Below are 22,453 nucleotides of genomic sequence, written 5' to 3' on the forward strand. Positions count from 1 at the left end.
CATCTGCCATTCCATACCTGCAACTAACCTATATCCTGCTGTATCCTTTGACAACCTTCTACACAATCTAAAACTCCACTGATCTTTATATTATCTGCAAACTTACCAACGCATCCATCTACATTTTCATCATGGCTGATTTTTTTCTAACCTGCAAGCGAAGCTCCTGCTTTCTCCCCATATTCTAAAATCAAAGTGGAGAATGTGAGAGGATGTGGGAAAGGTAATACTTAGAAAGAGATTAATTGCAAGTGCGGAGACGGTCGTATTTTAAAAGGGCAAAGTGAAGCAAGAAGGGAGCTCAATGCTGGGAAGCGAGAGCAACATTAGCGCAGAGGGGATGTTTGGGAGGACAGAGGACAAGGTGGTACACGGTTCAGGCCACTTTAGCAACCGGACTCTTTCTTGTAATGCAGAGGAGTCTCGCCATTGCTTTTAGACTGAATTCTTATCACGTACAAACAAACACAGAGTAAACAGAGCCTGCATTAGATAGGGCACCTCTCAGTGACGCACATTGAGTGCGCCACAATGGGACGATTGTCGCAGGGCTGACGTCAGGTGTTTGTTCACCACGTCAGCAGGACTGAAGATGGCGGAGGTGGAGAGTGAATCTCGACAGCCGCTGGTGAGTCAGTGCAGGCTTTTAATCATTACAGAAACAACCGCTGTATTACTGTGGGCCCAGGGACTGAAGCTCTGGACCCCCGGGTCCCGCCCCCGCCCCCGCCCTGGGGTATGCTCACACCGTGAGGATGCTGCCTGTTGCTGTCAGGGCTGTCCCACCGACATTGCCTTCATATGTAAACCGCTTTTATCAGCAGAACAGAAGTTGAGCTGAACTGTCCTTATTTTCCAGCTGGAGTCATTAAATGGTAAACCGGGACCCTGACTGACTTGCTTCAACTCTACAGAATCAATTCCTGTAGATTCTGCCCTACTGCAGGTGTTCATAGTGCTAAGTTTTTAAAGTGCGATTTGTTAATTCGGAGTTAAAATTCACACAACACCAGGTTATAGTCCAACAGGTTTATTTGGAAGCACTAGCTTTTGGAGTGCTGCTCCTTCATCAGGTGGATTCCAGTATTCAAATCAGAAAATCTATTTGCCAGGTGTGTGCTGGTATTGTGGCTGTGCTGGAGCAGCTTGGTGAGCAGCTTGGTGAGAAGCATGACAATTCAAAACAACACGTAGTCATATTATTGTTGGAATAGCAGGGCCGAGAGCCTTTGTAGTATCCAATGCCTCCAGATGTTTGTAGATACCAGATAGAGTGAACTGTATTGACTGAAGGCTGCCATGAAATTTGTGGTCCTCAGGAGGAGGCTAGGATGGAATGTTCTCTTGGCATTTCTATATTAAGATTGTTGCAAATGTTTCAGCCTTATCCTTTGCACAGATGTGTTGGACATCTCTATCATTGAGGATAGGGATGTTTGTACAGTTTCCCTCTGTTCAGGGGCAGTATAGTAAAATCGCAAACACTGCTTTATTTATCTCCTGTGATCCTTTTGGAAAGTTCTCATTTCAGAAGAGTTTAACTTGGCTGGGATTTTAACCTGTTTGATACAAGCAGATAAACAGTTTGATCAAACTGTTGTATTTAAGGTTTGTAATATATCCATGTGGGTTTAACTCTGTTCTAATGTATTTGAAATTCAGAATCAGTTGCATTATTGGATGAAGGTTGAGAGTGGTAGTGAGAACCTGTTTGTAAACTGAATTTAGGAGAGATAATGAAGGGGAAATCACTTAATTGACTTTGGACCCCTCTGATCCTTTGAGGAAAAATTGGGATGCAAATAAATAAAGCACTTAAACAAGACGGAATGAAAGTTCATGGTGTACCATGATTATTTGGCTACTTAGGTTCTAAAATTTATATAACCATGTATAGACACTTAATGATACAAATATAGAAAATTGCAGGATGTGCAGAATAGAATATATACTATAGCTTATGTAATAGAAAATAATATATAAAATATTTTAAAAATAGAAGTCGGCCATTCAGCCCATTGAGTTTGCTCTGCCATTCAATATGATCTTGCTGATCATCCAACTCATTAACAATTCCTCATTTCTCTCCATCTTTTGAAGCTTTTAGACCTAAGAAATATTTTTAACTCCTTTTGAAACATTGTGTTTTGGCGTCAATGTTTTGTGTTTGAAACCTCTTCTGTTTAGCACAGTCTTGCCATCAGCTGGGATCATAACAATGATACTCTCCAGCTGGCTAGCTTAACTGAGCACCTAAAGAATTGAAATTGCAAATATAATGCAACCAGCCAGTTACTGTCTACTTGCCTCCAGCATATTGTTTGTAAACATTTTTGTGTATGCTATTCCAACTTGCAAGTGTCATTTATGTAAAGATAAAGAAAATTCTCATTGTAGATTAGATTTTCAAAAGTAACTGTAAACCTAAAATAATGAAGAATGCTGTAGAATATTGAAGCTTGAGTTTGTGCTAAATGATGGGACCAGATCAAGAGGAGTGAAAGTTGGGATATGTGCTTCTTGACTTCATGTGCTTTTTTAGAGGTATCAGTGGAGGTTTGGGAATAGATAATGTGCTAGCCCCTATGCTTGTCATGGAGATTGGGAGTGGGGCTGTGGTTGACAATAGGAGAAGGGGAAAACTCAGTTGAAAATAAATGATGGACTGATGATCTAATGTGTCTCGGCATTGTAGTTTTCAGACTTGGCTGATGTGTCGATATCAAACGATGTCCCTGTTGAGGGACAAATTACAGTTCCAGTCAGTTCTCAGTCACAGGAAGATGACTACTCCACTCTGGATGAACCCGTCAAGGATACAATTGTAAGTACTGTTGAACATCCCCAAATTTATGTTCTTATGAGGACAGTAACTCCTGCAAAGATACTGTTCCACATAGTGTTAAGTGTGTCTAGTATCTTATGGAATTAGTGGTGAGCTGGCTGTAACCATGGAATACACGAAAACTTGGAGTAAGTGAGGACTGCAGATGCTGGAGATCAGAGCTGAAAAATGTGTTGCTGGAAAAGCGCAGCAGGTCAGGCAGCATCAAAGGAGCAGGACAATTGACGTTTCAGGCATAAGCCCTTCTTCAGGAATGAGGAGGGTGTGCCAAGCAGGCTAAGATAAAAAGTAGGGAGGAGGGACTTGGGGGAGGGGCGTTGGGAATGCGATAGGTGGAAGGAGGTTAAGGTGAGGGTGATAGGCCGGAGAAGGGTTGGGGCGGAGACGTGGGGAAGAAGATTGCAGGTCAAGAAGGCGGTGCTGAGTCCGAGGGTTAGGACTGAGAAAAGGTGGGGGGGGGGGGGGAGAATGAGGAAGCTGGAGAAATCTGCATTCATCCCTTGTGGTTGGAGGGTTCCAAAGTATAGGAGGAGACAGGCCGCCTACTTGCGGAACGTTTCAGAGAACACCTCTGGGACACCCGCACCAACCAACCCAACCACCCCGTGGCTGAACACTTTAACTCCCCCTCCCACTCCGCCAAGGACATGCAGGTCCTTCGCCTCCTCCATCGCCAGACCATGGCAACACGACGCCTGGAGAAAGAGCATCTCATCTTCCGCTAAGGAACCCTCCAACCACAAGGGATGAATGCAGATTTCTCTAGTTTCCTCATTTCCCCTCCTCCTACCTTTTCTCAGTCCCAATCCTCAGACTCAGCACCGCCTTCTTGACCTGCAATCTTCTTCCCGACCTCTCCGCCCCCCAACCCCTCTCCGGCCTATCACCCTCACCTTAACCTCCTTCCACCTGTCGCATTCCCAACGCCCCTCCACCAAGTCCCTCCTCCCTACCTTTTATCTTAGCCTGCTTGGCACACCCTCATCATTCCTGAAGAAGGGCTTATGCCTGAAACGTTGCTTCTCCTGCTCCTTTGATGCTGCCTGACCTGCTGCGCTTTTCCAGCAACACATTTTTCAGCTCACACATGAAAACTTCCCTGTCATCCAAACATGCACTTCCCAGCATGGTTTCATGGACTAAATCAGGCAGAGATAGGCTGGTTTTGTTAGCTTTCCATTTTGTTCAAGGGATGCTAAGGCCAGTTATATAATTGCAATTACTATTCCCTCTGACATCACCAAATTCAGCATGGACCAGTAGTTGAAACTGGGACCTTGCAGGTCTGCGTTGGTATCATTCCATTTCGATTTTGTGAACTGAGTAATTGTGCAGAGAAGCTTTCTTCATAAATTTTATCTGTAGTGAAATCTCACCCTTGTCTGTCTTTGCTACTTCTTGTTTGTCACCCAAGGGTTAATTTATAAAGTTGAGGGTTATTTGTCTCTGAATTTTTAGTACAAAACTGCCTGCTTTATTCCATGTGCTGCCTTACCATATCATAGTCTGAAGTCAGCAAATAATGTCCTGTGTATACAGGTAGTTCTTCTGTAATGTGATAGTTGCAATCTTGTGCAACTCCGCATTACAGAAAAATTGCACATTAGAAACAGCACTTAAAGTGTAGCAGATATAATCGCATTACAGCCAACATACATTTTAAAAGTTCGCGCTTTAGAAACAGTGTCCCCAATTCATCAATCTCACTGCAGCGAATTCACATTAATGAAACACGCATCATAGCAGAACAATCTGTAATTGCAAGTTTTGTTTGCCATGCAAGAGAAGCTACCATCTTCAACCTAAGATTCCTAGTTACCCTGTCATTTCTAAAACCTTCACCAAATAACTTTTCCTAAAATATTTGATATAAATTTTTAAGACATTAACTATGATTCTAGAATAACTAATCAATCTGTGAATAGTGCACATTTTTCTTCTTTTGCTTCCATATTCTTTCCCCTTCCCCAACCACCTCCACCCCAAAAATGCTCGAAAGTAATTCAAATTGTTCCTTTTGACCAATGTCACATGCAAGATCGTGCACTTATACTTGTTTTGTGTTACTGCTTTAATAAACAAGAATTTCTCTTTTGCACAGATCTTATTTTAATGGCTTAGGAGTTGGAACTAATGTATGAGTGTCAATTTCAAGTCTAGGCTTTTGTTACAGCAAAACTATATTAGACATTTTGGACATAATGTAGAATGGAGCTCTGCTTTGAACATGAAGACTGTTAGATTGTTTACTTGGAACATGAGAGTTATTTGCAGGCTGTGAGTCAATTACAGGGTTTAAATGGAACGGCACGAATTACTAGCCAAAACTAGTGTAATTTTGTTAACAGGAAAATCGCGTTGATTTTTCTGCTCTTCGGATGCTGCCTGACCTGTTGTGGTTTTCCAGCACTATTCTAATCTCCAGCAACTGCAGTACCCACTTTTGCCTAATTTTGTTAACATACTGAATATATGGTTGATTGCATTGTTGTTTCATGCAGTTGGTAAAAATGATTTGACATGAGTAAGCAACTTCATTAAATCATGTTGGAGACACTGAGATAGTAGAATATCCATTTTGTCACTGTTGAGTTATTGGAAGTTACTATTAATTCAAAATGTACTAAAGGAAAAGCAGTGAAGTCAATCTGGAGAAATGGAATTGATTTTTAAAGTTGTTAAGTGGATCATTGTTGTAAAGTAGCAAAAACATGGTGTCAAATTTACTGATTATCTTGCATCAGTAAGATATTTGAAACTGTGCTCCCCATAATGTGAATTTGTTTTCATGATAAAAACAGGTGACAACCACAAACAATTCCTCATGATCATCTTACTAATCCGTTTTTCCCATTGGCAACTGTATCTGACCTAAGTATTGTGATGTGATTCCACGCATTCCTTGGCAACTACATTTTTTTTCTTTGTTTGCTTTGTGTTTATCAGATGCGAGATCTGAAGGCTGTTGGGAAGAAGTTTGCCCATGTTATGTACCCCAAAAAGAGCAGCAGCCTCCTCAGAGATTGTAAGTACAATTGAATATAATTTCAAGAACACGTTGGACTGAAAATACATTACAGAAAGGGTTTTTCTTAGCCTCTGAGAGTAAATTTTATGTCCAGTCCTGCAGTGAGATTTAATTCCTGGGTTAAATTGATTAGGATGATCTTGGCAAAATAGAGGTGGGACATTACAGTTGATCTTAATGTCTTTGGGCTTGTAGGAAGGGGAAGTCAGGTCAGAATCAATAGGGTTTTCCTCTTTAATTGTTTTCAGTGACACATGCTGGAAAATGCTTTAATGGATTTCAGTTAAGAAAGGCAGGGAGCAAGTTATTAGCATATTGCTAGCGCCAGCAAAATTATTGTTTTCAAGAGGGCTTAAACTTGTTGGAAAATGTCTGAATGTTTGCTGTTGTACAGGTTGTTGCTGATTGAGATGAATTATGTTTTAATCTTTGCAATATCGGAGTGTCCAAATATCTTGGAGCAGAATGCTTTCTGATAGTATAATAATATTCTAGGATGGATTCTATTCTGTGTGCAGTTATCTCCTTTTCCTAGCTGCGGGACTAGTTGAGTCAGTGATACATGGGTAGCCCAAATGTCCTTTAGCTAATTGGTGGCTCTCTTTCTCTATTGGGCATTTTTCCTTCTCCAACAAGTGACCATTGTGCACTATATAAATAAACCTCCTATCTGTTGGACCATAAAAATATGAAGTGCCATTCTTATCTATGGGTGAATATCTGCATTCATTCCCCATTTATAAATGGAGGAACAGTGTGGACAGGAGAGCGTTTGAGAAAAATATGAAAGTGAAACCACGCAGGATGTTCCCGCACATTTTTAGTGAGTTTCTCCAAAGCAGCGTTTTCAGAGGCCTGGGTACTATACTCATTCAAAATGCATTGATAAACACTCTTCAGAGGGTAGGTGTGAAATTGATGAGCTAAATGTCTTGCTTCCACACTAGGGATTCTGTGATTCTATTCTATGATTTTAGTACGGACAGCATTCTATTCTACCCTATCAGTCTACTCTCATTCTTTATAAGAGTGATGGAAGGTGTTATTAACGGTTATATCAAAGGAAACCTGCTAAGAAGTTAGCTGTTAACCGATGTTCAGTTTGGGTTCCTAACCCAGCCTTTGTCCAAACATGGACAAATAAGCTGAACTCAAAGATGAGGCAAGAATAATTGCCCTTGACATCAATGCTGCATTTGAGTGAATGTGACATTAATGATCCTTGTGTAAACTGAAGTTAGTGTGAATTAGAGGGAAAATTTATCTGATGATTGGAGTCATACTAATCCCAAAGGAAGATGGTATGGTCGTTGGAGTTCAATCATCTCAGTCCCATGACATTTTATTTTTATTTACTCATGGGATGAGGGCATCACTGGCAAGGCCAGCATTTATTGCCCATCCCTGATTATCCGGAAAACGGTTAAGAATCAACCACATTGCTATGGGTCCGGAGTCATGTGTCAGCCAGACCAGGTAAGTATGGCAGTTTCCTTCCTAAAGGGCTTCAGTGATCCAACAATTGATAATAGATTCACAGACATAATTAGATTCTTAATTCCAGAGATTTATTGAATTCAAAATCCACCATTTACCGTGGCAGGATTCGAACCTGAGTCCCCAGAACATTATTGGGGTCTCTGCATTAATAGTCTAGTGATAATACCACTAGGGCTGGAAATGTGTTGCTGGAAAAGCGCAGCAGGTCAGGCAGCATCCAGGGAACAGGAGAATCGACGTTTTGGGCATAAGCCCTTCTTCAGGATTCCTGAAGAAGGGCTTATGCCCGAAACGTCGATTCTCCTGTTCCCTGGATGCTGCCTGACCTGCTGCGCTTTTCCAGCAACACATTTCCAGCTCTGATCTCCAGCATCTGCAGACCTCACTTTCTCCTCATAATACCACTAGGCCATTGCCTCCCCCATCACAGTTTTTCAGAAGCCCAACCAACTTTAGCTACTTTGTCAATGAACTTCTCTCCATTCTAAGGTCAGAAATTTGGATGTTTGCTGATGATTGCACAATGTTCAGCACTGTTCATGACTCCTGTGATACTGAAGTTGCCCAAGGTCATGTTCAGGTACACCTGGACAATATCCAGGATTGGGCAAATGTGTGGCAAGTAACCTTGTGCCAAATAAATATTCTTGAGTCCTGATGAAGGGCTTATGCCTGAAACATTGACTCTCCTGTTCTTCGGATACTGCCTGACCTGCTGTGCTTTTCCAGCGCCAGCCTGTTCAAATCTGATTCCCCAGCATCTATAGTCCTCACTTTCACCAAATAAATCTTGTCTGGTAAAGGAATAACACAGGTTGGAGGCTTGATGCATCTTTTACCAGTCTCCTTTACCTGAACAATACACAGCAATATACACAAAGAACAGAGCAAAGTCTCTCCTCTGATTTCCACCCGCCCACCTGAAACCCCTGATTTTGGTCTGGCTGTGTTATGATTGGTGTTTGTAGGTGTCCAGATCCCCTGGATGGACTATCATGCCACCTTCACGTTACCTGGGTGCAGTTAGCTCCTCTTCCTAGGTGTGGGACTAGTTGAGTCAGTGATACATGGGTAGCACTAATGTCCTTCAGCTAGTTGGTGGCTCCCTTTCTCTGGGCATTTTTCCTTCTCCAGCAAGTGACTATTGTATGCTATATAAATAAACCGCATATCTGTTGGACCATAAAAATGTGAAGTGCCATTCTTATCTATGGGTGAATATCTGCATTCATTCCCCAGTCCCATATCATTTCCCACATAATCCTTTTCCATATCCTTCTTTACTTTAACCTTGTTTATAATTTGCTGATACTGGATTATCCCCTTTTCCCCAGTTCTTCTGTTGGGGCTCACTTTGAATGAGATGAGGATGTCTTCCATCTCCATTTCTTCCGATATGGGTGTGCTAGTGCTATTTGCAATTCTTTCTTTTGGTTTGTAGTATGCCATAATGCCGACCCATCACTTTGTCTGTTGTGTTGGGTAATCATTGTCCTGTGGTTGGCTGTGTAACAGCTTCCTGTGAGCGTCTCCAGTCTACTGTACAAGTAAATTTGGTTGTTGCAAACTAATTGACATATCTGTAACCCGTCTCTGAAGGTCCCTTTCCTGGTACTTCTCCTTCATTTTCCCTTATGCATGTGATTGTTCAACACTCAACATTAGTATCACTACATCACCTATCCTGTTACACACCTCTGCCTGTTTCTACACAAAGATTTTTATCTTGATCTAATTGCAAAAAAGAGCAATTCAACCTTATTTGCTCTCAATGCTCTTTTTCAAATTGTAGCTTACCTGGGTGGGAGAAATTACAAATTCTAGTTCTAAGTTTACCCTTTCCCAAATTCCCTGTGATACTTTATTGACCCATAAAGGTCTTAATGCTGGTTGCTCTCCAGCCTTACATAGAAAAATACAGCGCAGTACAGGCCCTTTGGCCCTCGATGTTATGCCGATCCAAGCCCACCTAACCTACACTAGCCCACGATCCTCCATATGCCTATCCAATGCCCGTTTAAATGCCCATAAAGAGGGAGAGTCCACCACTGCTACTAGCAGGGCATTCCATGAACTCACGACTCGCTGAGTAAAGAATCTACCCCTAACATCTGTCCTATACCTACCACCCCTTAATTTAAAGCTATGCCCCCTCGTAATAGCTGACTCCATATGTGGAAAAAGGTTCTCATGGTCAACCCTATCTAAACCCCTAATCATCTTGTACACCTCTTTCAAGTCACCCCTAAACCTTCTTTTCTCCAATGAAAACAGCCCCAAGTGCCTCAGCCTTTCCTCATACGATCTTCCTACCATACCAGGCAACATCCTGGTAAACCTTCTCTGCACCCGTTCCAGTGCCTCCACATCCTGCCTACAGTATGGCGACCAAAACTGCACACAATACTCCAGATGCGGCCGCACCAGAGTCTTATACAACTGCAACATGGCCTCAGGGCTCCGGAACTCAATTCCTCTACCAATAAAAGCCAGTACGCCATATGCCTTCTTCACCGCACTATTTACCTGGGTGGCAACTTTCAGAGATCTGTGTACATGGACACCAAGATCCCTCTGCTCATCCACACTACCAAGTATCCGACCATTAGCCCAGTACCCCGTCTTTTTGTTACTCTTACCAAAGTGAATCACCTCACACTTACCTACATTGAACTCCATTTGCCACCTTTCTGCCCAGCTCTGCAACTTATCTATATCCCGCAGTAACCTGACACATCCTTCCTCACTGTCAACAACTCCACCGACTTTCGTATCATCCGCAAACTTGCTCACCCAACCTTCTAGCCCCTCCTCCAGGTCATTTATAAAAATGACAAACAGCAATGGTCCCAAAACAGATCCTTGCGGAACACCGCTAGTAACTGCACTCCACGATGAACCTTTACCATCAACTACTACCGTCTGTCTTCTTCCAGCCAGCCAATTCCTAATCCAAACCTTCAACTCACCCTCAATGCCATACCTTCCAACATATTTTGCCATTTCTTGTATTTTGTATGTTTGCAACAGCTGGTTTCAGCCCAATTGCATTGCATTTCGGTTTGTCACTGCTAAAGAGTTTGAGTTGGTCATATGTTCTACTGTAGCAAGGTATTTCAGTCCACGTGAATCCAATGGGGAGGTTATTGACCCTATGATTTAAATGTTCACCTTTGCCATGGCCTTTCGCTGAAGGTATGAGCACAGAAAGTTAGTCTTCTCACCACTTTGCTCAGTGAATACCCTGTTTTAGCACTTACGTCATAATACTCTTATGAACTAGTAACACCCCGGAGTTCCATTTCCGTTCCTGATAGATGTTTTTCTGTCATAGTCTCTATATGCTCAAGGCGTTCATAGGTTATTCCTTCTCTTAATAACGTTACTTTGGGCTGGGTTGCATTCCATGTCCTGCATGCTATACATGGCTTTCCAAGCTGTCCATTGCTTGATAGATACTGGTTGCAGTCTTTCTGTGATACAGCACCTGCAAGGTTGTGTATTTTGTGTGTGGCATTACTTTCCCGTTCATTGAGGCTGTTAAGCCTTCATAGGCCGTGGGTCACAATCAGTGGCTACTACACTGCATGCCATTCCTCTTGCTCAGGAGATTGTGTGCTTCAGAAGTATGCCGCTGGCTGTATCGGGTTTCTGTGTTCCTGAGCCAGAACAGCCCCACAGTGTTTTCCTTCATTATGGACAAACAGGTGAAAAGCCTTCCTAGGATTTGAATGTCCCAGTGCAGGTGCTTTCAGGAGGGCTTTCCTTATTTTGTATCAGCGCCTTCAGTTTCTCACCATAGTTTATCATTTTTGATGTGGCTTGCCCATTTCGATGTATCCCTTCACAAAGTTCCAACAATAATTAAATAGCCCCAAAGCCTTCCATACGTCTGTCATGTATTTCCAAAATGTCCTGTTTCAGATTTAGGCATCTCCCTTTGTCCCTGTGACTTCTTCTACCCCAGGTAGGAGTCCCAAGGTCTCTCCAGCTGAGCCTTTTTAAAGCTTATCCTAATTTCACTTTAGATTACGTGTTTCTTTGGGGTTAATAAGGTCCTTACAAGCTCCTTTCTCTCTGAGGAAGCAAACAGCAGGTTGTCAACAAACTGCATCAGGAAGTTCCCGCCTCCTATCAGTATTCACTCCTGTATTCTCCCCATAGCTCAGTGATAGATGTTTGTTCACATGATCCACCAATTACATTAGATTACATTCAAATTTGTACAATGTAATTGATATGCTATCTATTTTTGCTCAGAGTTAGCCCATTTCTTGTCTTGGCTGCTTTCCTAGCCTAGTTGTCAGAGTTTGCATTCCAGAATACTTTTGAATTAAGAACAGTACAACACAGAAACCAAGCCTGCACTGACACATTACATCTTTCTCAGCTAAAACCTTTTGCCTCTACGCAGTCTATATCCCTCTATTCCCTATCTTAAACATTGCTGTTGTATCAGCTTCTGCCACCTCCTCTGGCAGCGCATTTCAGGCACTTACCACCCTCTCTGTAAAAAAAAACTTGTTTCTCATACCTCCTTTAAACTTTCCCCTTTTACCTTAAACCTGTGTTCCCTGGTAATTGATTTTTCTATCCTGGGAAAAAGACACCGACTATCCATTCTATCCATGCCTCTCAAAATTTTGTGAACTTCTATCAGCTCGCCCCTCAGTCTCTGACGTTCAATTGAAAACAAACCAGCTTCTTAACCCTGAGGGTGGTAGGAATCTGGAACTCATTGTCTGTAAGGTGGTACAAGCATAAACCCTCATAACATTTAAGTATTTTAGATGTACACTTGCAGTGCCAAGACAGGTAAGACTCTGGGCCAAATGCTGTAATTAGGACTGGTATGGTTGTGTTTTTTTTTTGACCAGTGCGGATGTGATGGGTTAAAGGGCCTTCTGTGTTGTAGATCTCTATGACTCAGTATCTCCAGCAATAGGGAACCTACTGATTACTTGTTGGTATTTGAAGCCCTACAGATGAGGCAATATCCTGACAAATCATTTCTTTACCCTCTCCAAAGTCTCTACATCCCTCTGGTCATGTGGTGAGCAGAATGCACGTAATATTCTAAATGTGGCCTAACTAAAGTTCTATACAGCTGCAACATGACTTGCCAATTTGTAATCCCTTAAATGAAGGTAAAAATTCTATATGCCCTTCTTGACCACCTTATCAACTTGTGTTGTCACTTTCAGAGAGCTGTGGACCTGTATGCCTGGATCCCTCTCTGTTTGTTCTATGCTAAGCCTATTAGTCAGAGTTTATCCACTCACTGAATGCTCGAACATGTTTGTACTATATTAACCCTTTCACAATTATCAGGCAGTAACTTATAATGAGATTTGCCAGAGATTGTTTTCCTTAGAGCAAAGGAGTTTGAGCGGGGACATGATTGAGATATATAAAATTATGGAGGTCATTGAAAGGATAGACAGGAAGAGACATTTCCCCTTGATGGAAGGATTGGTAAAATGGGGCATGGATTTAAAGTAAGGAACTGAAAGTTTGAGAGAGATTTGAGGAAAAGCTTCTTAACCCTGAGGGTGGTAGGAATCTGGAACTCATTGTCTGTAAGGTGGTACAAGCATAAACCCTCATAACATTTAAGTATTTTAGATGTACACTTGCAGTGCCAAGACAGGTAAGGCTCTGGGCCAAATGCTGTAATTAGGACTGGTATGGTTGTGTTTTTTTTTGACCAGTGCAGATGTGATGGGTTAAAGGGCCTTCTGTGCTGTAGATCTCTATGACTCAGTATCTCCAGCAATAGGGAACCTACTGATTACTTGTTGGTATTTGAAGGCATTACCATTACTGAATTCTCAAGTATCAACATACTGGACAGGCCATATAAATAATGATTACAAGATTAGCTAGAGGCTAGAACTTCTGCTGTGACTCACGCACCTCCTAACTCGCCAATATGTATCCATCACCCATAAGGCCAAAGTTGAATGTGAGATGGAATACCTGGCCAAATGGGGGCAACTCCAGCAGTGTCCAAAGAGATCAAACCCAGAAAAAAGTAACCTGCTTGATCATCACTCCTTGAAACTCCTTCGATATTCAGTCCCTTTACTATCGTCACACAATGGCAGCAGTATGTACCATTCACAAGATGCAGTAATTCACCAAGTCTCCTGTGACAACTCCTTTCAAACCTGTGATTTCTGCCACCTAGAAAGACAAGGCTACCAGATGCAATGGAACACCACCTGCAAGTTCTCCTCCAAGCCACACGCTATTCTGAAGGAACTGTATTGTTATTCCTTCACTGTTGCAGGTTCAAAATCCTGGAACACACTACTTAACAGCAATGTGGATGTTCTGAGATCCCAGTATCTGAAACAGTTGAAATGCAGCTCATCATCACCTTCTGGGCAATTAGGAATGAGGAATAAACACTTGGTCTAGCCTACGATATCCGCATCCTGTAAGCAGACTGTAAAAACAAAATCTGAAAAGTTGAACTAGAAACAGTAAATGCTTATAAAATATTTTAGCTTATCAGGTATGATCTATGGAGAGAGGAACAGGAAGTTTTTCAAGTTGTGTCCTTTATCAGAGATTTTGTGTTTTTATTTTAGCTTTCCATTATCTGCAGTATTCTGCATTTTGATATGTATAAATGTCATTAAATGCATTTGAATGTGATCAGTGTTTGTTTGAAAATGCTAAGGCGATGTCTGTGGTCGCAGATTCTCTGCTTTGAGTTTATTCTGCTCGGTCTGTGCATAGAATTGGAACCTTTGCATTTTGCAAAACCCACTAGTAAACCTGGGATATCCCTGAGCTGAGTTCTATGATTTTCTTTTGGGCAAATTGTTAATTATTGCAGAAACTGACTAGTTTTGCGCATGATTGTGAATAATTCTTGTGTTTTCTCATTACAGGGGATCTATGGGGCCCTCTGATACTCTGTGTTTTGTTAGCAATGTAAGTAACAATCTGGTGTAAGGCTTCAGATGATTTATTTTCATTTGCGACTGAGTGGTCATAGGTTTTTTTTCTCTACTTAATTGCTGTATGTGTAAGGCTTGGAGAAGATAACCTTAATTAAAAATAGTGTTGGATGAGGTCTAAGAATGGTGCACATGTAAACAGTGAATGAAATTTACTTTTAAAATTCCCCTATGCCACCCAATTTTCTTTACTTTCAGGAGCAGAATTTTACATGAGGGTCTTAACTAGCTGTAGGGAAACAATTGCTAATAGGAATTATCCTTGCTGAGAATCAGGTCACTAGATGCACTTTTAGCGTGGAATTGATGACCAATTCTTCAGTACTATGTGTGACACTGTATGATACATTTGCTTCTGAAATCTAGGGGATCTCAAAAGCAATCCACTTTCAAAATATTCCTTCCCAAACCCTCCTTTGTGTAGATACCAACTGTGGAGCCACTCGCCTGAAGCCCCGATGTGTGCTTGTACTTGTTTCCTGTAAGAATTTGTGTCATATTGTGCTCGTCTTTTTAGTTTGCTCCTTTCTAAATGTGTCTGTGATGTGTGTGTGTGTATCTCTGTGATGTGTGTGAGAGAGTGAGTGAGTGATACTGACACTGACTCAGTGTTGATGTTTCTGTCTCTATTACGGTTACGTCATGTGTGAGAATACACTCATTTATGTGAAATATCCAGCTTGTGTGTTCTTTCCAGGTAGATGATCCCTCTTCTAGTTCCACGTTTTAATGGTGCTGAGCTAACGCAACTTAAATATCAGATCCTGTCAGTCATTATTGGACAGTTGTTTGTTTGCAGTACTTTTTGACATTGTGGGGCAGCAGCTTGCTCAAGTTGATTTCCTTCTTTTATTAGCTTTTAGGTACACCTGTGATTTATCTAACAAAAAAAAGTCTTTATTTGTTGCAGATGCGACTTGAAGGATGTATTTACATTTGTTCTGTTTCATACAGGATGTTACAGGGGAGTTCTGTTGACAATAAGCATGAAGGAGGCCCAGAATTTGCTGAAGTGTTTGTAATCGTGTGGTTTGGCGCAGTCATCATTACACTGAACTCCAAACTGCTCGGTGGCACAATGTAAGTTTTCTTCCCATGTTTCACTATTGAGGGCACTGTTCCATCAACACAGGTGGCTGTCTAGTGCCTTGTCCCCATTGGTTTTGTGTGAGTCTTAGAAGCTGATTTGTTTGTAACCTTTAGCTAGCCCAACTTTCACTTAAAGTGAAGGTCAGGGATTGAAGTCTTGTTATCCTTACCTATTTTCCACAGTATGTTTACCTGCTGAGCCAACAAATAGCAGCATGAAAAAGTTTAATTGCATTTCATTTTGGAATGGAAAAATATAAAACATCAGTAGTCTTTTGACCGACTATTCCTCGTTGTAAACTGTAAACCTCAAAGTCTGAAACAAAAACAGAAATTGATGGAAAAGCTCAGCAGTCTGGCAGCATCTGTGGAGAGAAAGCAGAGTTAACATTTCAGGTCGAGTAATCCTTCCTCAGAAACCTTCCAAGATTTTAAACCTCAAAGTCTGCTGTTTTAATGACTTTACTCTGATATCTTGTTATTCAAATGCCCATAGGATGCAATGGTTTAGAGTACTATGAAGCAATGATGTTTTTTTCCTTTACAACACCACTCTGTTCTCTTGCAGTTCATTTACTATGCAGTGTCTCCTGCAAAAGGCATGCTTATCCAGAAAGCATGTACAACATTGCAAGTTTCTGCTCTTGTACAGTTTAACATTGTATATTTTTCAGGTCAAAACTTAGTGTCTTGGCTGCAGTTGGCATATGGTCCATGAAACCAGTTTGAAAAATAATTGGCAAGCAAATAAGTTGAGATAGTGGTATAGGCCTTCGAGAAAAGATTTCTGTGTATCTATTCCCACCCACTATAGCCCAATTACCACTGAAATCCTTATCCACTGTTGTGTTGCCTATAGATTCTAGTGCATGATGTTCTTTCTTCCTCCTTGATGAGCTCTCATTTTTTACCCTTTACAAAATACAATTTATTCAAAATCCATATCTTGACAAGTTCATCTACATTCATACCGTAAAATAAAAACATTAGAAACTCAGCAGGTCAAGCAGCATCTGTGAAGAGAGAAATCAAATGAACACTTCACGTCCAATATGATTCTTCTTTAGAGGGTGAAGAAGAATCACATTGGATTGAAATATTAACCATTTTTCTCTCTCTACAGATGCTGCCAGACCATAGAGTTTATCCAGTGCTTTGTTTTTATTTCAGATCTCCAGTAGCCGTAGTATTTTGTTTTACTTGTGTTCACTCTCTTTGTCATGAACTTGAAAGCTAGTCCTTGTTTACAAATCTTCCAACAGAGCACTTCTGATGAAGAGTCACCAAATTTGAAGCATTAATTCTGCATTCTTCCCATATATGCTGCCAAACATGTTGAGATTTTCCAGCAATTTTTAGTTGTATTTGATAGTTTCATTTGTTTACTGTATATGGCACTTTGAGTGTAAATCGGCTGCTGTCATTGCTTTACAAAGATTGACTGCACTTAAAAAATCAAATATATCAATGCCATTACTCTTTGATTTCAGCATTTGCCACTTATTTATATTCATGTACCTTGCATTCTTGAAGTCAGTAGAATATGTTGGTCTACAGTGCCACAGTGTGGTTGAAAGCAGGTCCTACATCATGGAAATTCTATACAGAGGAACCTCGATTATCCAAATACCAATTATCCAAAAATCGGATTATCCGAAGGAGATCTCAAGGTCCCGATGGAAGCATTACATCAAAGACTTATTTCCAACAGTGATTGCATCTTTTTTTTTACAGTGATTAAACAGGCACCATCTCCAAATAACTGATTGCATGCGCTCTCTCTCTCCCCACACTTTTCCTGGAGTTCTATGCAGGGGTGAACCTAAACCCCTCCCCTTCCCCACATAATCTCTCCAATGTTGTCCTATACAGGGCAAAGGTGGAACCTGCCAAAATGATGCAGTAAAAAGTTGTGTTTGGGGCTGTGACTGTGTGTGTGCGTGCGCTATTTGGAGACTTACCCCACAGAGGCAACTACAGCAGTCTTGTTGGTGTCCAGTCTAGCTTCCCCAGAGAGGGGGTGGATGTGTATGGGGTTGGCAGGGGGCAGGGGGAGGTGTTGGGGGTTGGGGGCAGTGTTGGACAGGGTTGGGGTCGGGGGCAGTGTTGGACAGGGTTGGGGGTGGGGGGCAGTGTTGGACGGGGTTGGGGGTGGGGGGGGGCGAGGTGTTGGGTCGGGGGGGGATGTTGGACGGGGTTGGGAGCAGGGGTCAGGGTCTCGCACGCTGTGTGCTGCTCCTAGTCTCCTGAACAGGGAGCAGACTTTAAAAGCGAGCCCTAGAGGAAAGGCATTTAACCAATTAACTGAATAATCGATTATCCGAACGAAATAGTGCCCGTCCATCATGTTCGGCATATCTAGCTCTCCTATTATCCATCATCAGTGAAGGAGCCTTCTGTAACTTCCCATAGCATCTTTTTTCCTAAACTCCTCTTCTTCCTCCACCCTTAAAATGTTGGAAAAATGATTTCAAGCAAACTGTCAATCTCGTAGCAAATTGATAACTTTATTGCTGCTTTTTGCAAAAGATTTTTCTATCCTCCATCAAATAGTCCATATGGTTTCCACATTAAATACTACATATTTTCGTGTTGGATTGTAATTATGAGCAAGAACCATCACTATTTATTTTAACTCTCCCAGTCTAACTCTTGGTATGTTGATACTGAATGTGGTATAATTTATATTGTCTTGACTGATACCAATCATCTTTTACAGAATGTGGAATTAAACCCTGTTGTGTATGGGTTAACACCACATTGAAAATGGGCTTAATCAGATGATTCTGAGGGGGAATGTCACTATTGCAATGAGTTTATTTCTGCATTTATGTTAAACCCTTGCATGACAGTTGCTGATGTGCAGAGAGAAAAGAAATTGTGGAGAAGTCCAAAGCAGGCGTAGAAAAGTTTGAGAGTAAATGTATGTATTTCCTTTTGCTTCTCAGCTCCTTCTTTCAAAGCTTGTGTGTGCTGGGTTATTGTATATTGCCACTCACTGTCGCCATGGTTGTTTGCTCACTCATCCGGCTAGCTCCGCATTCCAGCACTTCAGAAATCCCAATGGCAGTGGTTATAATTCGCTTTGTTATTGTGCTCGCCGCATTTGGTTGGTCAACTTTCGGTAAGTAATTGATTGCTTTCTTTAGAACAATGATTAAAACTGTGTTGAGAGTTAGGAAACATACTTAGCGTGAACAAACCTTGTTGAGGGTGGTGCAACTGGTTAGCAGTTCCCCATGTGCTGCTCAGCTGATAGGAAAATAAAATTTGAGGTAACATAACTGAACTAGGAACCCTGGAAAAGTAGTTTGGTAAAAGAAAACAGGATTCCTTGTTCACTTATGTTACCTTGAAAATGTGATGGTGAGTAAACTGAGAAATGCAACTATTCTTGCTACAATTATTGCTTTAAAACTAATTTTCACACTAATTAGGACTTAAATGCTGATGCAAAACATTTTGAATAGATGTTAGAATTTAGTATTTAAGACACTAAATAAAATCTTAAACCTCATTAAGCTGCAGCATGAATGGCATTATGCGAATGGAATTATGACAATCTCCAGAGTAATTTGCAACCGTTCCAGAAAAAAAGATTATTTTTTAAAATGCAGCAAGGAAAACACTTTGGAGATTATTTAGGCTAAAATGTCATGTGGAATGTAAAATGGAGTGAAACTTGAGGCAAGCTGAAATTAAAGTTGTTCTAGTTATAAAACAATAGTCTGGTGTTGGGCATCTTCATAGTGGGAAATAGCTGGTTTTCTCAGTATTTTGGTCTTTCTGGCAGCATGGTAAGAAAATTAACAATATCATGGCACTGGGTTGGCAACCTGGCTGCTTTTAATGCTTGATATGTATAATCTGGAGCTCAGGGTGAAGAGTGAAAGAAAAGGAAATTATTTCTACTGAAAGAAATATAGGCATTATTTGATACAAGTTCTGTGGAAACCATATTAATTTATGTTCAGTCCTGCTTTGTCTTGTACAGTAGCAGTTCAGTGAAAGGTGGAATTTGCTTGAGCAGTTTTATCTGGGTATACCTATGGTTCCTGTAGTGTGTGTTTTGACTGTACTATATAAGATCTATTGTGTTTAGTGCCACCATATGGCTGAAGACAGTGCTACAGCTTTTTTTTTGGTCAGGCATGTGCCTGTGATTGGAAACCTTTTGACATGTTTCATTTCACTGCTGTGAAGTTATACATCTTGTTGGGTTTCTGTTTGTCCATTGTACTCCCTTCCACCCCTAAGCCAAAAGAACTTCTTGGTATTGTCAAATCTTGGTAGACCAAAGTGGACTCTAACCAGCATGGTCTACAAATACAAAAACAGCTTAAAGTCACAGTGGTGTTCTGAGATTAATATGCATTATCCGTCCTTATCCCTTTGACACACTCCATGACACGATGTTTCCTTATACTTTTCCTGTAAAATCCAGCCTGATAGCAATGCCTTATCTTCATTCTATTATTTATATGACCATAGCCAAAGCAGCTCATTTGGACCTGCCTGTTGCTGTCAAATTATTACATTTTTCAATGTTGGACTAACCAACTATCTAGTTTCCAGGCTCTATATCACTGACTAATATGCTTATTATTCAGGGCCATTGCAGTTATTACTGCATCTAAGAAATATTTTGCTGACAAGGAAGAAAAAAGTTTTTGTTTAAAACTACTTTGGATTTCTCAGTGAGTAATAACACCACCACCTACGTATTATTGAAATCCCAAGACCTAAAACATCCCCGAATCAGCCTCTATTCTGTTTTGGGTAAATTAGGACAGCTGAGGTACCAAAATTGGCAAAGGGTGCTGACTGGATCAAATCCTGCTGTAGCATCCTCATGATCCAATGGCTCACTGTGCTTGTAGTCTACTCTTCCCTCAAGAGTTCCACCACTCATTAGAAGATGAGTAATCAGAGTAAATCAGACAACTTTAGAAACAGGGAAGAAATGAAATAAGAAAGAAAAATCCAAAAATGCACTAAAGCAAGAAATACATCAATAGACAACACGAGAAATGTTAATTGAAACATCAGAAGTTAGGTACTTTACTCCATGGACAGTGGCAATGCCAGTCACCTGGTCATGCTTAGTTTAAGAGGTCTGGGAATATTTTATTTTGTCAGCTGGATGTTTTGCAATTGAGATTGAGAGTCAATGACCAATTAAGAAGAATTGAAGAAAATCTTGTTTTCTTAAAATGTACTTATAATTTATTTTTATTTTCCTCTGCTAGCCTCAACAGCATTTCTGGCAGACAGCCAGCCACCAAATCGCAAGGCCCTTGCTGTTTACCCGATATTTCTGTTCTACTTTGTCATCAGTTGGATGATCATCTCCAATGCATCTGCATGAGGACCATTTAGCCTGAAGACTAGGACGATAAAATATGAGTGATTCAAAATCAATCTCATGGAGACTGTTTACTTAAAGTGGCATCCCATTATATGCAGAGGAGGAGAAGATCAAGAAACATTGATATTTAGTTTGTATGTTATTGAATGTACAGTAGTTCGTAAAACCTGTAAGAGAGGTTCATAATTGAGGTCTTGCAGACTTTGGGGAAAATATTAATTTCAACTGAGGAGTTGCGTTTGTAACATGGCTACAGATACCTGGAGCAATATTATTTTATTTATTTTGTTACATGTATTGGAATTTTTTTCATCTGTGATCAAAATCTGCCTGTATTTGATATCAAAACACTGCACTTATTGTGTCAATTGAAGGTTCTATTTAGACAATTTAGACTGAACTTTCTATAACAATTCATTTGGAAATCTCCATGTGCCACTCAATGTAATAGTAAATCTTAAAGGTTAGTTAAATTCTTACTTTCCATCCTGGCCTGTGCTGAGTGAGCTGGTCTCAGCTAGGACACGAGTTAATATTTCTATTGGCCTCACTGGAATGGACTGGTAGAGACAAAATTATTCATGATCTCTGGTTTTTTAATCACCATCCAATGACCTCTGTGAACTGTTGTGCTGTGTATATGTCAGGTGAGGACACAGTTAGACTTGACTGGTTGTTTAGCCTGCTAATTTTCAAGTGTAGTCTTACTACATGGTGATGTGAATGGGCACTATGAAGACTTGATCACTTCTAGATATGGAAGCATGGGATGTTTGCATGATGCTGCTGTTCTGGGATGGGTTGGAGCAGAACTGAAATTATCTTAAGGCTGTAATTATCCTTGCACACTAAGCCAGGATTAGCATCAATTATTTAAATGGCGGTGTCAACCAATAGTGATGGAATGGAAATCGAATATCCTTGCCTTGTGGCTGTTATTTGGACAGTATCATTCTTGACATGTAATTTAACTGTTGGCCTGAATATCCAATTCTCTGTCCTTTCAAGGGTATTGGTCAATGAGAATAGCTTATTATTTCAGTTACATCTTCAATTCAGACTTATGATAATCTACAGACTTGAGCAACTCAATACTTTATTGCTCGAAGCACCTAGACTCTACTCGACTAATACGATCATTTTGTTGGCAAGTTTGTAACATTGTTAATTTTTTCTGAATCTACATAATGAAGTTATTTTCAATTATAGTGTTGGAGTGACGTTAGAGGACTGATTCTTTCCGGCGTTTGAAAGCCTCTGTACATAAGAGCCAATGTGAAATTAGTTTTGAGAGACCCAGTTCAATTCTTTGTTTCCATGAGTCAAAAGCACAAAACTGATTTATGTTTGAAATTGTTAGACTCCATCTCAGTCTCCACATGTGATGTGTCATGCAAATGCATGGCTCTTTTGCATTATTGGAGCAGTCAAATTAGGAGATGCTTATGCTTTTATTTCACATTCTGTACTAATATACTTGCAAATTTAATGCTGATCATGTATCTATTCCATTGTTTAATCATATGGTGCATAGGCACCTTTATTTCAACACACACTACATCTTTGTGTGTCCATATTTGTTATCTTTGTCATCTGTATTTGTGCATTGTAAACACCAGTTTGCAACGTTTAGTTACTCGGTGATATCAGAG

The 22,453-nt window shown here is 40.7% G+C and overlaps 1 protein-coding gene across 1 annotated transcript; it reads left to right on the forward strand.

Annotated features, from left to right (window-relative positions):
* The first annotated feature begins 577 nt into the window (after window positions 1-577).
* yipf6 (Yip1 domain family, member 6) lies at window positions 578-22,359 on the forward strand. The gene is made up of 7 exons (XM_043704786.2): window positions 578-628; window positions 2,696-2,824; window positions 5,792-5,870; window positions 14,276-14,318; window positions 15,299-15,424; window positions 18,382-18,557; window positions 20,683-22,359. Exons 1-7 carry the CDS (start codon window positions 593-595, stop codon window positions 20,799-20,801), a joined length of 708 nt encoding a protein of 235 aa, XP_043560721.1. The 5' UTR covers window positions 578-592; the 3' UTR covers window positions 20,802-22,359.
* Window positions 22,360-22,453: the final 94 nt, after the last annotated feature.

This window comes from Chiloscyllium plagiosum, unplaced genomic scaffold (assembly GCF_037043375.1).
Source record: "Chiloscyllium plagiosum isolate Xiang-an unplaced genomic scaffold, Cpla_swu_hap1 HiC_scaffold_11, whole genome shotgun sequence".
Lineage (NCBI taxonomy): Eukaryota > Metazoa > Chordata > Chondrichthyes > Orectolobiformes > Hemiscylliidae > Chiloscyllium > Chiloscyllium plagiosum.

Bases quoted from the DNA above. Each gene is read 5' to 3' on its own strand.
- yipf6 (XM_043704786.2), top strand. From the start codon at position 593: ATGGCGGAGGTGGAGAGTGAATCTCGACAGCCGCTG. The intron at 629-2,695 runs GTGAGTCAGTGC...TCGGCATTGTAG, and splicing joins GTGAATCTCGACAGCCGCTG to TTTTCAGACTTGGCTGATGT. The intron at 18,558-20,682 runs GTAAGTAATTGA...TTCCTCTGCTAG, and splicing joins ATTTGGTTGGTCAACTTTCG to CCTCAACAGCATTTCTGGCA.